The sequence below is a fragment of the Dermacentor andersoni genome, chromosome 8 (assembly GCF_023375885.2).
Source record: "Dermacentor andersoni chromosome 8, qqDerAnde1_hic_scaffold, whole genome shotgun sequence".
In the NCBI taxonomy this organism is placed as follows: Eukaryota; Metazoa; Arthropoda; class Arachnida; order Ixodida; family Ixodidae; genus Dermacentor; species Dermacentor andersoni.
The window spans coordinates 21192776-21206829 of NC_092821.1; the positions used below are offsets into that span (position 1 = coordinate 21192776).

At 47.9% G+C, this 14054-nt stretch overlaps 2 protein-coding genes across 3 annotated transcripts in view; both read right to left on the bottom strand.

Moving 5' to 3' along the window:
• Positions 1 to 1496: 1496 nt before the first annotated feature.
• Positions 1497 to 14054, bottom strand: part of LOC126526619 (alpha-N-acetylgalactosaminide alpha-2,6-sialyltransferase 5-like) — a 74148-nt gene continuing 61590 nt past the window's right edge. For both annotated transcript variants that reach the window (XM_050174488.2, XM_050174487.2), the window contains exons 5-7: positions 8922 to 9140; positions 7499 to 7612; positions 1497 to 6886 (exon numbers count right to left, since the gene is read on the bottom strand). In XM_050174488.2, coding sequence (XP_050030445.1) covers positions 6643 to 6886; positions 7499 to 7612; positions 8922 to 9140 — 577 coding nt within the window. In that variant the 3' untranslated portion in view covers positions 1497 to 6642. The remainder of the gene's footprint in view (positions 6887 to 7498; positions 7613 to 8921; positions 9141 to 14054) is intronic.
• Positions 9528 to 13900, bottom strand: LOC140219940 (uncharacterized). The gene is made up of 3 exons (XM_072290119.1): positions 12769 to 13900; positions 10048 to 10305; positions 9528 to 9533 (listed from the first exon to the last, which is right to left on the bottom strand). The coding sequence occupies exons 1-3, from the start codon at positions 13603 to 13605 to the stop codon at positions 9528 to 9530; spliced, it is 1101 nt and encodes a 366-aa protein (XP_072146220.1). The 5' UTR covers positions 13606 to 13900.

A 14054-nucleotide genomic window follows, 5' to 3' on the forward strand; every position in this document is an offset into this window, starting at 1 on the left:
AGCTATCTAGGTATACGACCTAAGAGAACTGGCAGTGGCTCATTAGACATGTGCCACTGGACATGTGTCATCGCTATTGAATGAATCTCGTTGACGTCAAATTGGGACTGTGGATGTGTGCAATCGCGTAAGTCGCGCTTTTCATAATGCTCATTATAAAATATAAAACGCATCATCAGTTACACACCCGTGACAATATAGAGGGCCTATAAAGCGCACAAGGTTTATCAAATGTGAATGGAACACTAAACACTCATTTAGTGTACATCGAATTTATTTTGTACTCTAAAGAATGCTATTCGTATTCTTGGGTAGTCACTGCAGATGAGTTCTGCTAGAATTCGTTTTATAGCGAAGCTGTATACTTTTACCGTCCTAGAAAATTTTCGTGTCATTGTGGTAAGCAAGAAACTCTCCACGCGTGGGCCAGTCCCGGAGATAGTGCAATCACGGCCTGACCCGCGATGGAGGTGATTCAGCCGTTAAGCACACCCGAAGCGTCGCCGATCCCGAAGATAATGCAATGCCGGGCCGACCCGCGGCGGAAGTGCAGTTCACCATTAAGGGGCCCACATACACAGCTTCGCTGGTCATCCTTCTTCACAGAGCCGAAGGGACTGAGTTTCTTTTTCTAAATCTTCCTGAATGGTTCTCGAAGAATTAGATCATTTGATTATGTAGGGGAATGTCTAGTGTATGACGTAGTTCATCTCATATATGAAACAAATCAGCTAAGAAATAAATTCAAATAGGGGCACTGACCCACTCCTCCTGCCTCTCCGATACACAGAAGTTATCCTTGTAGAGGAAGAGGCCTGATGGCCAAAGTCCGTAAGTCTTGTAATCGTATACTGCACAACCTTTTTTACGCACATTGACTAGCGTTAGCTGGAACATACTGTACACGGTACGTTGCTTCAGACGTTGCCTATCGCCTCTCGCAAGCGCAAGCACCACATTTCCGTTTAGAATTTTAGTATAACTCCAGGGTGAAAGGTAAGAAGCGGAGAAGCAGAGGTCGACGAGCAATACAAATTTAGTCAGCAGGCATTGGCTGCGCCCGTGAAGCAGCTCAATCCCGCAGGGGCCACTAATCGGGACGTATAAACACTAATGCTGGCATTCCAGTGATGAATGTATAGGCAGTCTTTTGCTTGTTGTATCTAAGCAAACACATTTCTTGCGACTTACTGCATAGGCAGGAGTGAAATGAGGCTAAAAGTTTTCGGTAGCCAAAGTAAAATCGACAAATTTCATACAATACACAGGTTGCGTCAGCAATTTGACAACATGGCTGTAGAGGTAATTCATTCAAAGTATCTACCAAGTTGACATTTCCAAATTCCCTTAGTTTTCCAGGTTTTCCCTGAGTGCCTTTATAACATTCACTGGGTGACGCAGAACTATGTTGTATGTCAAGATGGGCTGAAACCATGTCGGCCGATGCTGTCGCTCTCTAATAAGCATGTAAAAAAAAATTAAAAACAAGGACTTAATCCAGTTTGAACACTAAGGAGTAGTGTTTATTTTATTCAAAAAGAGAATAGAAGGGAGGGGTTGGTAAAATGCACCGCAAATAAAATGTCCCCGAAAAAAATTGCAAATTCAGCCATACATTATCAAATACGAGTAAAAGAATAAAAAGAAGATGCATACACACGAGAAATATTTTCGAATATGGGCTATATCTGTCAACTGATAGCAAGGTCAGTTGTATGAGGCCCGAACTTTGTCACAATCGAGATTCTCTCTTTACAGCTTGTAAGTCAACTTCAGCTGTCCTGACATACTCTCAGACCGCGCACGGCACCTCACTGTTATGTTTCACTGCTTTCAAGTTTATTTTGATATGGATGAGGAACAGCTGCGCCTCGGCATCAGCCAACACTTTGTTTTTTTAGCTGAAGCTCCCTCAAAACGGCGGCAGCACGCTTTCTTTCCCGTTCATTCCTCAATGCGTAGGTCATTTCTGTTCTCGTCCTCCTTCCGCTGCTCGTACGCCCAACAGACAATTTGAAGCACCTTCTTGGTCAGTTGTATAGTCAACGTCTGGTCTGATATTTCGAACTGCCTAGGGGCTGCAAAAACGGCCGAAAAATCGGCCACTTTGGAAACAAAATGAATACATGTCTTTTACTACCCTCAAGGGCTCAACCGCCACAGGCACATTCGAAAATCCTCTGAAGGCCCGTCAGTACACGTATTCGGCATATAGGTGTTCGTACTGTGACAGGAGATAGTGTGTGCACGCGTGTGTAATTAAGGAATCCATACTATGTCTTGTAGCAACAGCCCCCTTTCACGCTTGTTATGCTTCACCGCAATACAGTTGCGTATGCTCCACCAAGTAACACTTCTGTACAAAGGCGAAGCTTACTTTCGGGAACCGGCATTATGCAACGCATTGTGCTTTCCGAGCTTCGAAGCCAATCGCGAAAACCTCGAAGGCGGAATCGGTGCCGTTGCTGAAAGCGGCGAATTCTTCCAATGAAAAACATGGCACCCAACGGCAAGAAGCTTAAGAGCGAACGTCGAAGAAGCTAGGCCTAGCGTTACAGCAGTGGTGGCTACAGCTGCCAGCGGATTGCGTGCGACAGCGCAGGTTCGAGGCGGTAAGGCAATCAAAACGATAGCGGTAGTGGCTTTAATGCCGTTTCGGACATGTAGTCACGGCAAAAAGTCCAGAAAATCGGACGGCAATGGGTTCGTGCATCCGAAATTTCAGACGCTCTGCTACATTCACTTTATAGTGTACGTGATGGTGCCGCGAAGCCTTCCGAATTATCGGGCATCCGGAAAGTCGGTCGTTCACTGTACACTGGCAACTCCTCCAGCCGACGACAGTGTGTCAAAGACAATTCGTTAAGATTCCTGTCTGTTACTCAAGCCAGTATACCGCTACTTTCGTTCGCCTTCAATAAAATTACAGCTAATTTTCCCTGACAGAAGCACAAACTCCCTCAGTTTTTTCTTAGTTTTTCCAGAATATTGAAAATCCCTGAGAATTCCCGGTTTTGCCGGTTTTATCGATTGGTAGACACCCTGTTCATTGTTCTTATTTGCCTTTGGTCTAAATTGAACATGTGTTTGAATCATCCTGTACGAGTTCCCGAATGCTACACATTCCGAGAGGCTGAAGCTTTGCATATAGAATATTTGTTTTATTCGCAGCCTAACACCGGGTACTGGGGAAAATTTTGTTTTTTAGGTGGATTTACATTATGTGAGTCAACCATTGTCAGCATATCGAGGAACCATTTCCGTGAAAACACGATAATGCTGCCTCAACATAGTTCTGGTTACAGCCATTTAGGCAGTAGGGCGTTTCGAATTTCTATTTATGAACAGAGTTGACGTAATCTTAAAAAACAAAAAGAAACGATTTTACCACCAAACACTGTCAAGAAGGCTGCAGATTCTTGATAGAAGGCCGCTGGTATGATAAGCTCTCGGGTGTGTGCTCAGCAGAAGCACCGCGAATGCAGGCAGAGCGTGAACTGGGGAATTTCTTAAGCTAGATATCTGGAAAGTTATTCCAAATTTGCCAATAATGTAGATTGTACTGGTTATTAGTTTGCATTTTGGACACATGTTCAACCCATGTAAAGCTATGGGTAAGCTATGTTTGCTCTGCTCGTAGTAACGATATACAAAATGTTTTTTTTCTCTATATATAATCTGTCACATTACTTACGTTGCGCCCTTTCTCAACTGGTACAAACCTGAAAAGACTAAACCGGACATCATCCATCAGATGAGCTTATAAGCAGGCCTACCCAACCACACCAGCACGGAACTACTACTACATTTAGATATCCACAACACGCTAGAAGAGTTAATCGAAGCGCAACGTCGATCCCAACTGGAGCAGCTTACCCTCACGGAAAGGGGCCGCAGCATTCTAACGAATCCTGATATCACCTACCACCGTCAACATGGAGACAAACACCCAATACCACGCGACATTCAGCAATCGATACACGCCAACCCTATTCCCCAAAAACATGCATCCAGACCACAACAAAGAACGCAGGAAGAAACGAGCTACCTCCCTCATCAAGGCTTATGCCAACACCGCGGACGTCACCTTCGTCGATGCAGCTGAATACCAAGATGGACGTCGCTTTGCGGCGGTTACCTCAGCAGGCGGTTTGGTCCGACATGCTGCTAGCATCGTTACCCAAAATGCCGAGACCACCGAGAAAGTGGCCATCGCCCTGGCCACTCTTGCCTGCCACACCATACTGAGCGATTCTCGCACAGCAATCAACAACATCAAGGGTCGTATTTCTCAACAATCACTCCGTATCTTACAACAAGCCCGGCATTCGTCTGAAAATCAAATCACCCTCGTCTGGATCCCAGCACACGCTGGCGATGTCCACCCGCACTTCACCAACCTCAACGGGGTTACACACTCCGTAGTACGAGGACTAGTAAACCGTGCCGGAGACGGTACAGGTGCATCCGCAGGACGCGTCCGCCTTACAAGATATAAAAACTTTGTGAAGTCGTTTTACCTCGAGAGAAGAACTTTCCCCACCCCTTACCGCAAGTTAAACAAAGCACAGGCAGCCACCCTTCGCCAGTTACAGACCAATACATACTCCTCCCTCACACGCTACCACATCATATACCCGACATATACCCAAACCACACGTGCATCTGTAAAACTCAATCAGCAACGCTCCCCCACATGCTGTGGGAGTGCAAACATCAATACCCAGACCTTAACCTCGTGGCTCTCTGGTTGAGATGGCACGCCGCCCTGCGCAGCTCCAATCTCGACGACCAACTCTGGGCGACCCAGCAGGCCTACGAAGCGGCGAAGAGGCAAGACCTCGACGTCCTATCGTGGGAGGCCTAGGCCCAGCCGACTAAACTGCTGGTTCTCATTAAAGTTCACTCTCTCTCACACACACGCACAGCATTTGTACTGAACTTCTCTTACGATTCGTTTTCTTAAAAAGTAAGCGTTTGCGACTACATTGCATGCACTATTGCTAATGTCACTTTTGTACGTTCCTGTGGTTATATTCTTCGTAGAGCGACTCTCTTCTTTTTACTATACGTCATAGCAGAGCAGCAGTCGACCCTCTTTAGAAGCACCAACCTGTACTTATAAACACTTCAAAATAAACAAAACAGAGAAGTCTTTGCGACAAAGTGACCATGTATTGTATTCCATTTTGATAGTTTCGCATGTTTCCTAAAGTGGCACCATATCAACCACCTTCAAATAGAATGCTGTTTTCGGGACCCCGTGACTTGCTTCAATGTAAAGTGACACAGTGTAAGCCTAGCCAAGGTACTGATTGCAGCAAGGCAGCTGTTAATCACAATAACGCGCGAAATTATTTAAATGCAATGGCTCAGTCAACACACATTCTCATAAGTGCATGAGTGTCTGTGTACTCTCAGCTCTTCCTAGTTAATCACATTAGCAGTAATAAACATCGCATCCCACAAGCTCAGAAACACAAGCTATCTCAGTATGTGACGTTGAAATCACCGACGAATATGGTGCTTCGCTATAATCAACACCATATAAGCGGTATTCCGTGCAGTCCCTCTATGCTTCACTAGCAAAGTTGCCGAACGTAGATCAGCTTGGGCAGGCATTTTCATATTCTCTGCAGCATGCCCAGTTTGGTATTTCGTGATAAATGGTACGGCATATGGTTCAATTACGAGGGTAGCTTTATAGCAAAAAATTGATTTTCAAGCACTCTGTCGTAGGTTCGTCCAACGGTAATAACGCGGCCTGTACATTCATTGAGTTTTCACACTTGGCGTGCACACGAGCGCAGATGAGATATTGCATATGATGAGTCTTCGTCAGGGTCACAGGGGACGACAGCAATTAGTCCAGTGTATTACACTGTCACCTAGTCCAAGAACAAGGGCTCGATGTAACAATGTCCTGGCCGTTCATGCTGCGGCTCGAAGCTGATGACGGCCACAATCGCTGCACTGAGTCCTCGACAAGGTGATCAGAACCAGGTACACAGCGAGTCGTCCTCGCAGGGCAGGTTTGTGTGAGGCTGGAAGTCTGTTCTAAGCAGACAACCTGACCCAGTGAAGTTTTCACATTGGAGAAACACATGTAAGCCCAGCCCATTTCAGCCCATCACTGCCGCAACCAGAAGAATAAAAAAAAGTCCTTTACTTTGACGAAAGCTCCTGTACATGAACAACTCAAAGTTCAGCCAGTACGTAGGGATTCGCAGTTGACGTTTGGCATTGTGCTTATCGTTCCACGAATCTACATTGTTGCACGTACACATGCCTTTCAGTAACACGAGTCCTGTTTATGCTTTCTTTGTCGACAAGACTGATTCCCGGAACACTGCAGCGCGATGAAGCGTCGCATTTTCCTTATGAGGCATCACAGGATGGCGGTCTCACAAAACGAAGACGTAACGGTGTCGGCCTTGCGGTGCAAGCTGCCTTCTTTCCTCCAGCACTAGTCGGAACCTTTCTTAATTTCACCGAACAGCGTCACATCCGACGCGCACTGCGAGGTTACCACAAGTTGCACAATGGCGTCCTCTGGGCAAACACAACGTGTCCTGCTGCGAACTATCGCGGCAGCTGATGCGCTAAACTTATGTGCATATTAGCAATGTTCCTCTGGCTACGTCATGTGGCAGCGGCAGAAACAGACGCAGGTTGGGAGGGACTCCACGTGGGCGCGAAGAATTGGATGGCAGGCTTTTGCGCGGACTGCAGCCATCCAGCCAACGCCCTACGGTCGACCAGGCTTAGCTGGCCGGGATCAGGTCTCAGCGGGTTGTCGTTGTGGCCCACGTCGACACCGTCCACGCACTGAGGCGAGGACGCGTACTCCCAGAAGCGGGAACGCGAAGGCTCGTTACGATGGCGCCTGCGAAAATACAAGCCCATTGCTATGGTCAGTGCTTGTGTTGTAATAAAAAAGAAAATAAAGGTAGCCTTCCAGTTTTTTTTTATCACATAAATAGAGAGATATTCCGGGGTATTACGCGCCAATACCACGGCCGGATTATGAGGCGCCCCGTAGTGGGGGGACTCCGGAATAACTTTTACCATCTTGGGGTCTATAACGCACATCCAACGCACGGTACACGAGTGTTATGTATGTGGCTTTAGCGGATTTCGCTTGAACCTGCGGTCTCGTAGCTGATATAAGAGAGAAATTGCGTCTGGTGGCACATGCGTTCTTTTTTCATTTGTGCGCTCTCTAGCCTAATGAGCTTTGAGATACCTTTATAAAAACACCTAGACGAGGGGAATTTCATAGCGAGAAAACAAAGCGAGAAAGCCGAATGTTAACAGTGAGACAGTACTTTCTCTAAACATTTTTTGTAAGGAAGATGTCATAAGGCTTGTGGAAAAGAGCTACACTTCGTCGAGTTAACACGCTAGCAGTTTATAGAAGGTGTAACGGATGTCTAGAGCGACGTATGTGTGTCTGCACACGCGGTTGCGTATTTCAGAAGAAGAAACAGCCACTCACTTGCATATCTTGGGCTCAGGAACTCCGAACATGTTCAAGGACTGGCAACCTATCGTCTCTGTGAGTTTGATGGCGTGCCACAGGGTTGACGGCTCTGCTCCGGAAAGTTGGTACCTGGAAACAGCAAGCTCTGTTTCACTCTCGGTTGCGCAGTGGAAAGACCACACATTTACAGTCAGTTGACTCATTAATGTTACGTTGGCAGCATATATTTGCGGCAGGTTTAGGGAGTGTAACATTTGGCGAATGCTCTGCATGTTTGTCTACTGGGGTAGCCTAGCAACAACGGACAAAAAAAGTGACCCTGTACAGGCAGAACACGATATACATTTAAAGAAAATCCGACCAAATACTTGATTCTACGTCACGAAAGCAGCTTGCCTAACTATTCTAAAACAATTCTTTGACCTGAAGTGCTTGACGATGTAGCATGCAGAGCTGTTCCTGCTTCTATAGCAAATAGTGAGAGTTTAGACATGCATTTAGGGCCATCAGGAGAGGAACCCGTGCATAGGTCACGGAAAAATGACATGTGTCTGGATACGTCTATGCCGCAATGGCTAAGCGCAAAAGAATGCAGGTCAATCTTTGGAGTAAGAGAAAACTTAATGAAGGTGGAAGAATAAACGTTAACGACTTCGTGCAGTCCACGCGATTCATAGATCGAATTTCTTGTTCTTTTCTCGCGCCACATAAGATGAAGAGCTGCACAATGACTACAGAGAACAGTCAAGAGTGGCTGGAAGTGACCCGTAAATATGCTTCCAGCTATCACATGCAACATTTCAGCGTGCAGGAAACTATATGACCCCCCAGTGCCCTGCATGTTGCTTTTGCTACATTTACTACAAGAAATACAGATATACTGCCTATTTACATACATATTCAAAGCCAGTACTTCTTAAATAACTTTGTTCGATTACAGCAGCACTGCTCGCAATTGGAGCAACCTCTTCTGTGCACAAGCAATGTGAAGTGCACCTAAATAAGAGAGAGAGAGAGAGAGAGAGAGAATGCTTTTAATTAAAATACAGAGAATTCTGCTGGCATATATGCGGGCGCCTACATGCTACTCTGCATAGACAAGAGATTGGGGGCGTTAACGCCCTAGGAGTAGGAAGGCGGGAAATGGAAGAAAAGCAAGAAACTAGGGGATCACGGTACGTACCGTTCAGACAGAAGTGACACTGCTGATGTAAACAGGCTAGTGCTTGGGGAATTAGCAGTGTTCAGTATTAAACCAATGTACTCAAGGAATACGAAGAGAAATTTTAAATGTCGACATTGCTTCGAAGGAAAATGCATAACACCTAGTATTCATCCTAGATTTAGTGGTTCTTGGGATGAACAGCCAGTTTTACCGAAGCAACAGCACGTTTTGTTGGAATCTCAAGGAGACGAGCGGACAGAGTTAAAAGCTCACCCTAGTGTGCGTGCGTGCTCGGCGAGGCTCCTCGCGGCAGCATGCTCTGCGCTTCGGCGAAGGCTGAGCAAGCGTGGTCCACCGGTGCTCTCCAGTCGTGCTCGTAGTGACGCAGGAGTGGCCTTCTTTGGCGTGCCGAACAGCACTAGCTGATCGGATGTCAGCGGGCCGCTGGACAGGCGCTTCTCTCGCTGGGGTCCCTTCAGTAGTTCGAGGAGTCTGCAGCAGTACGCAAAGCTTTGTAGAAATCCCCCCTAACACCCACAGCCTTGGGTACATATGTAATGTACATTGACGGAATACTACATAAGGAAGAGGCCTCTCGAGTTTTGTGGTGTTTCGGCCCTCGCCGGACGCCTAGCGCAGCCGAGCAGCGGGCAGGAAGGAACTGAGCCTGACTCCGATCCCGGCACGATAACAACAACCTTTATTTCAAGCAAGCAGCATATCTATATAGGAAGCACTCATGTGACAAGTGACGTCACGGACAGAATGTTTCAGACATCAGGGCGAGAGCGCCCGATAACGCAGACATGATACGCGGCACAGGCGCTATCAGCACATCTCCCCTTTTTTCTGAATATACATCGGCATTTGCAACGAAACTCAGCACTGCAACCAACAAAAGATGAACACTTTAATGGAAGCAACCAATGCTCAAAACAAACAGTCAGTTACTGAACCCATATCGGTCTGGCGGTCGGACATGACGGCCAAATCGCGTTCTATATCCAGGAGGGTCAGTTTGTGGCAAGGGAGTATTAGATGGATCGGCAGGTGCCTTGTTTCTAGAAGGATTAGTTTCCCGTTCAATTTCTACCTGACCATCATGTGCCTGCGGAAACTCATAGCTTCCTCCCTCCTCGCAGTCATTCTGCTGGGAAACAAAGGGAACCAGGAATTTCCTGTTTCTTTCTAGAACTACACCAGTAGAAGTTCTAACTACATAGGACCTCGGACGTTGTGCAAGACGCAAGACTCGCGCTTTCACTTTGCAGTCTGTCACCCATACTTCCGCTCCTGGTTTGAGGACTGGCAGCGGAAGAGCTCTATGACGACTATTGAAGTACCTACGCTGCCGCTGTCGGGTGGCGACATCGCGATGTCTGAACTTTTTCAGGCTCACCCTCTGGGGCAGAAGGCTCTTGGGAGGGACAGGAACTGTTGTGCGTAGCCGCCTGCCCATCAGAAGCTCTGCAGGGCTTTTTCCAAGTGGCCCTGGGGTGTCCCTGTACGCTAGCAGCGAAAGATAGGGGTCCTTAGCTTTTACAATCAGCCGTTTAATTGTCTGGACCATCCTTTCTACTTCCCCATTTGCCTGCGGGTATCTGGGGCTCGTCGTCACAGTGCGGAAGCCATAGTCGCGAGCAAACGACTGAAATTCCTGAGATACAAATTGTGTTCCATTATCCGACATGACAACCTCTGGTATGCCATGTCTTGCAAAGAAACTCTTGAGGTGCATAATGACAGTGACACTTTTTGTCGAGGATAGCAAGGCTACCTCTGGGTATCTAGAAAAATAATCTACGACCACCAAATACTCTTTTCCCTCAATATGGCAAAGATCAACGCCTAGCTTTTGCCAAGGACGCTGTGGAGTGGTTGTCGGAATCATTGGTTCCGACTTTTGTTCCCTGTGCTCCGCGCACACTGGGCAATCGGTCACCAAAGCTCTCAGCTGGCAACTCAACCCGGGCCACCATACGGACTCTTTGGCTCGAGCTCTGCATTTTTCAATTCCTTGGTGACTCTCGTGCAAGCGCATCAAGACCTCTGCGCGTAATTTTTGTGGGATCACCAGCCGCACACCTTTGAGTAGCACGCCTTCAGCGACTGTCAGCGTTGCTCTTTCCTGCCAGTATGGACGCAAGACCATCGACAGCGATGAGAACTTTGGCCAGCCTTCCCGGCTGAATTTTACGAGAGCTTGACAGACTTCATCGGCTGCTTGGTCAGCTTTGACTCGTTCAAAAAGGCTAGCCTCGACGGCATTTGTCAAACAGCCAGAAACGAACTTGGCGACTTCGCCAACATTCAGCGCATGAGCATCAATTTGTTTTCCCTGAATCGGGGCTCTAGACAATACATCTGCAGTAACGAGGCTCTTACCCGGGACATACACAACCGCGAAGCTGAACCGCATAAGCCTCATGCGAAAGCGCTGAATACGAGGTGGCAAAGCATCTAAAGGTGATTTTCCCAACAACGTTACAAGTGGTTTGTGGTCGGTTTCAAACAAAATTTCAAGACCTTTGATGTACCCTTCGAATCGTTCTGCCGCCCAAGTCATTGCCAACGCTTCCTTCTCAATCTGAGAGTATCTGGTTTCGGCAGGCGTCAACGAGCGTGACGCAAATGCAACAGGTCTTTTTTCATTGTTCGGTTGAACTTGCATCAGCACGGCCCCCAAACCGAATGATGACGCGTCAGCGGAAAGAATCGTAGGGTACTTTACATCATAATTAGCCATGACGCGCGTCGAAGAGATAACGCCTTTGACGTACGACAGCGCTTGCTCTTGGGCTGGTCCCCATGTCCATTCGGAACCCTTCAAAAGCAAGTGACGTAAAGGCGCCGTTTTGGAAGCCAAATCTGGTATGAATCTTGCCAGATGATTAGCCATACCGAGCAGCCGTCGAACGTCAGACACGTTAGCTGGCGTCGCCAGTTCTTTGATAGCACGAACTTTTTCAGGATCCGGCTTGATGCCGTCTCGACTAAGCACACAGCCAAGAAATTTTATCTCAGTTACCCCAAAAGAACACTTTTCTTTGTTTAGCGTAACGCCGGCACTTGCGAGACGATCTAAAGTAAGACGCAGGCGTTAGTCATGTTGAGCCTTGTCGTTGCCAAAAATGAGCACGTCATCCATCATGTTTATCACGCCTGGGATTCCTTCAAGTATCTGCGACATTTTCTTCTGAAAGAACTCGGGTGCTGACGTTATTCCAAACGGCAGTCTTTGAAAACAGTATCGCCCAACTGGCGTTATGAACGTAGTTAACAACTGGCTCTCGGGCGACAACTTAATTTGAAAGAAGCCAGAGTTCGCGTCCAACTTCGAAAACACAGAGGCCCCAGTTAAAAGACCGAGGCTATCATCCACTGTCGGCATGACATAGCGCTCGCGAAGTACACTTTTGTTTAATTGCGTCAAGTCAACGCAAATACGAACCGCTCCAGATGGTTTGAGAACTGGCACAATTCCTGCACACCATTCTGTTGGTTCATCTACTTTGCGGATCACACCATCTCGCTCCATACGCTCGAGCTCCTGTTTAACTCGGTCACGCAAGGGTAAGGCTATGCGACGCGCAACATGAATTGCAAAAGGTATCGAGTTCGGCTTTAGTCTGATTTTGTATTCTCCTTTTATCGCTCCTAGACCGCTGAAAAGCTGCGGGTAGGAAGCTTCGACGGCTGTTGCGTTACTGACCGAGTCTGCGAATTTAATAACTTCTAGAGCCTCAAGCGCTGGGAGACCCAAAAGTACGGAGCGTAATGGTGAGACCACGTACACGATTTGCTGGACAGTGCTTTGTTTCCACTGGATAGTGGCATGAAACTTTCCCAAAACATTCAGTGGCTCATTCGACGGGCCTGTTAGGATCAAGTCGCACCTTTCTAGCCTGGTAGGCAAACCGGGAAACGTTGAGGGCACAACGGAGACTTCAGCACCGGAATCTACTTTAGCGAACACCGGAGTGCCGTTAATGACGACCTGTACATACCGAGAATTAGAGTACTCCCCGTTTACCGCGCCAACAAAATACGCCCCCTTGTCCATATGGAGAGCTGAAAGTTGTACCTTCTTTCAATCACGTGCAGCCTTTTTTCGACATACAGCTGCAAAGTGTCCGGAACAACCGCAGTAGTTGCATTTCGCTGCTTTTGCTGGGCACGAGGCTCTGGGGTGCGCTTCTTGACCGCAGTTGGGGCATGAAGCGGATGTGCCTGGTCGGTAGGACTGTGCTCTGGGGCGCCGACCTTGTATTCCAGGTGAAGAGTTCTTTGACGAGGTGACCGAGTGCTGTCCTGAAGAATTCTTTCTGGGCTGCCCTTGCTTGCTGACCGCGTCAAGATTGCTGGTCGTCGGGACCAAGGGTTCGTCGTCGGTTACTCGCAGTTGTTGCTGCTGTCGTTGGACGGTCTCCTTTAAGCGCGCTTTTGCCAAAGCGCTGGCGAGAGTCAAATTCGCATCCATTTGAAGCGACTCGGAGAGCTTCGCATCCCTGAGGCCGACCACGAACCTGTCGCGAATCATGCGCTCTTTTTCCTTGTAGTCACACCGGTCCGCCAGCGTATGCAACGCGGTAACGAATTGGTCGACTGACTCTCCAGGTTCTTGAATGCGACGGTGAAAGCATGCGCTCTCATAAACAAGGTTCCTTGCGGCGACGAAGTGCTGGTCGAACTTCTTTCTGACGACTTCGTATTTCTTCTGTTCTTCTTCGGCTAATGCAAAAGTAGAGAAGATTTCTCTTGCTTGCCTACCCATCGTGTAAAGTAGAGTCCGGACCTGCGCTTCTTCACTCCGCTCATTTAGGCCCGAGGCGAAGCGGTAGTCATCAAAGAGTTGGATCCAAGAAGGCCATTCGGAAGTCCGGTCGAAGTCAAACCTTGGCGGAGCTGGAACCGCGAACATGCCGTGAAAGGGCTTGACTGCGTTGTCTTCGGTCATGGCGGCGGTTGACGAAGTTAAGGCAACGCCCCTCGAATGCCAGAGGATCCCACTTCTGACACCATGTGGTGTTTCGGCCCTCGCCGGACGCCTAGCGCAGCCGAGCAGCGGGCAGGAAGGAACTGAGCCTGACTCCGATCCCGGCACGATAACAACAACCTTTATTTCAAGCAAGCAGCATATCTATATAGGAAGCACTCATGTGACAAGTGACGTCACGGACAGAATGTTTCAGACATCAGGGCGAGAGCGCCCGATAACGCAGACATGATACGCGGCACAGGCGCTATCAGCACAAGTTTATACCATTAGACGAATCTCATAAGCACAGTCGGCTTATCAGTGTCATTGTGGTAAAAAAGAAGCTTTGTTTGCTATTATACGCTGTTTTTAACAGAAATACCGCATCGGCTTCTGACTACCAGTACCGGCCGTAAAGAGTGACAAGG

Excerpts from the sequence above, each read along its gene's own strand:
- LOC140219940 (XM_072290119.1), bottom strand. The coding sequence starts at position 13,605 with ATGACCGAAGACAACGCAGTCAAGCCCTTTCACGGCATGTTCGCGGTT. Across the intron at positions 10,306-12,768 it reads GTTCCGGACACTTTGCAGCT|GAATTTCAGTCGTTTGCTCG; the intron begins GTATGTCGAAAA and ends TTTGTATCTCAG.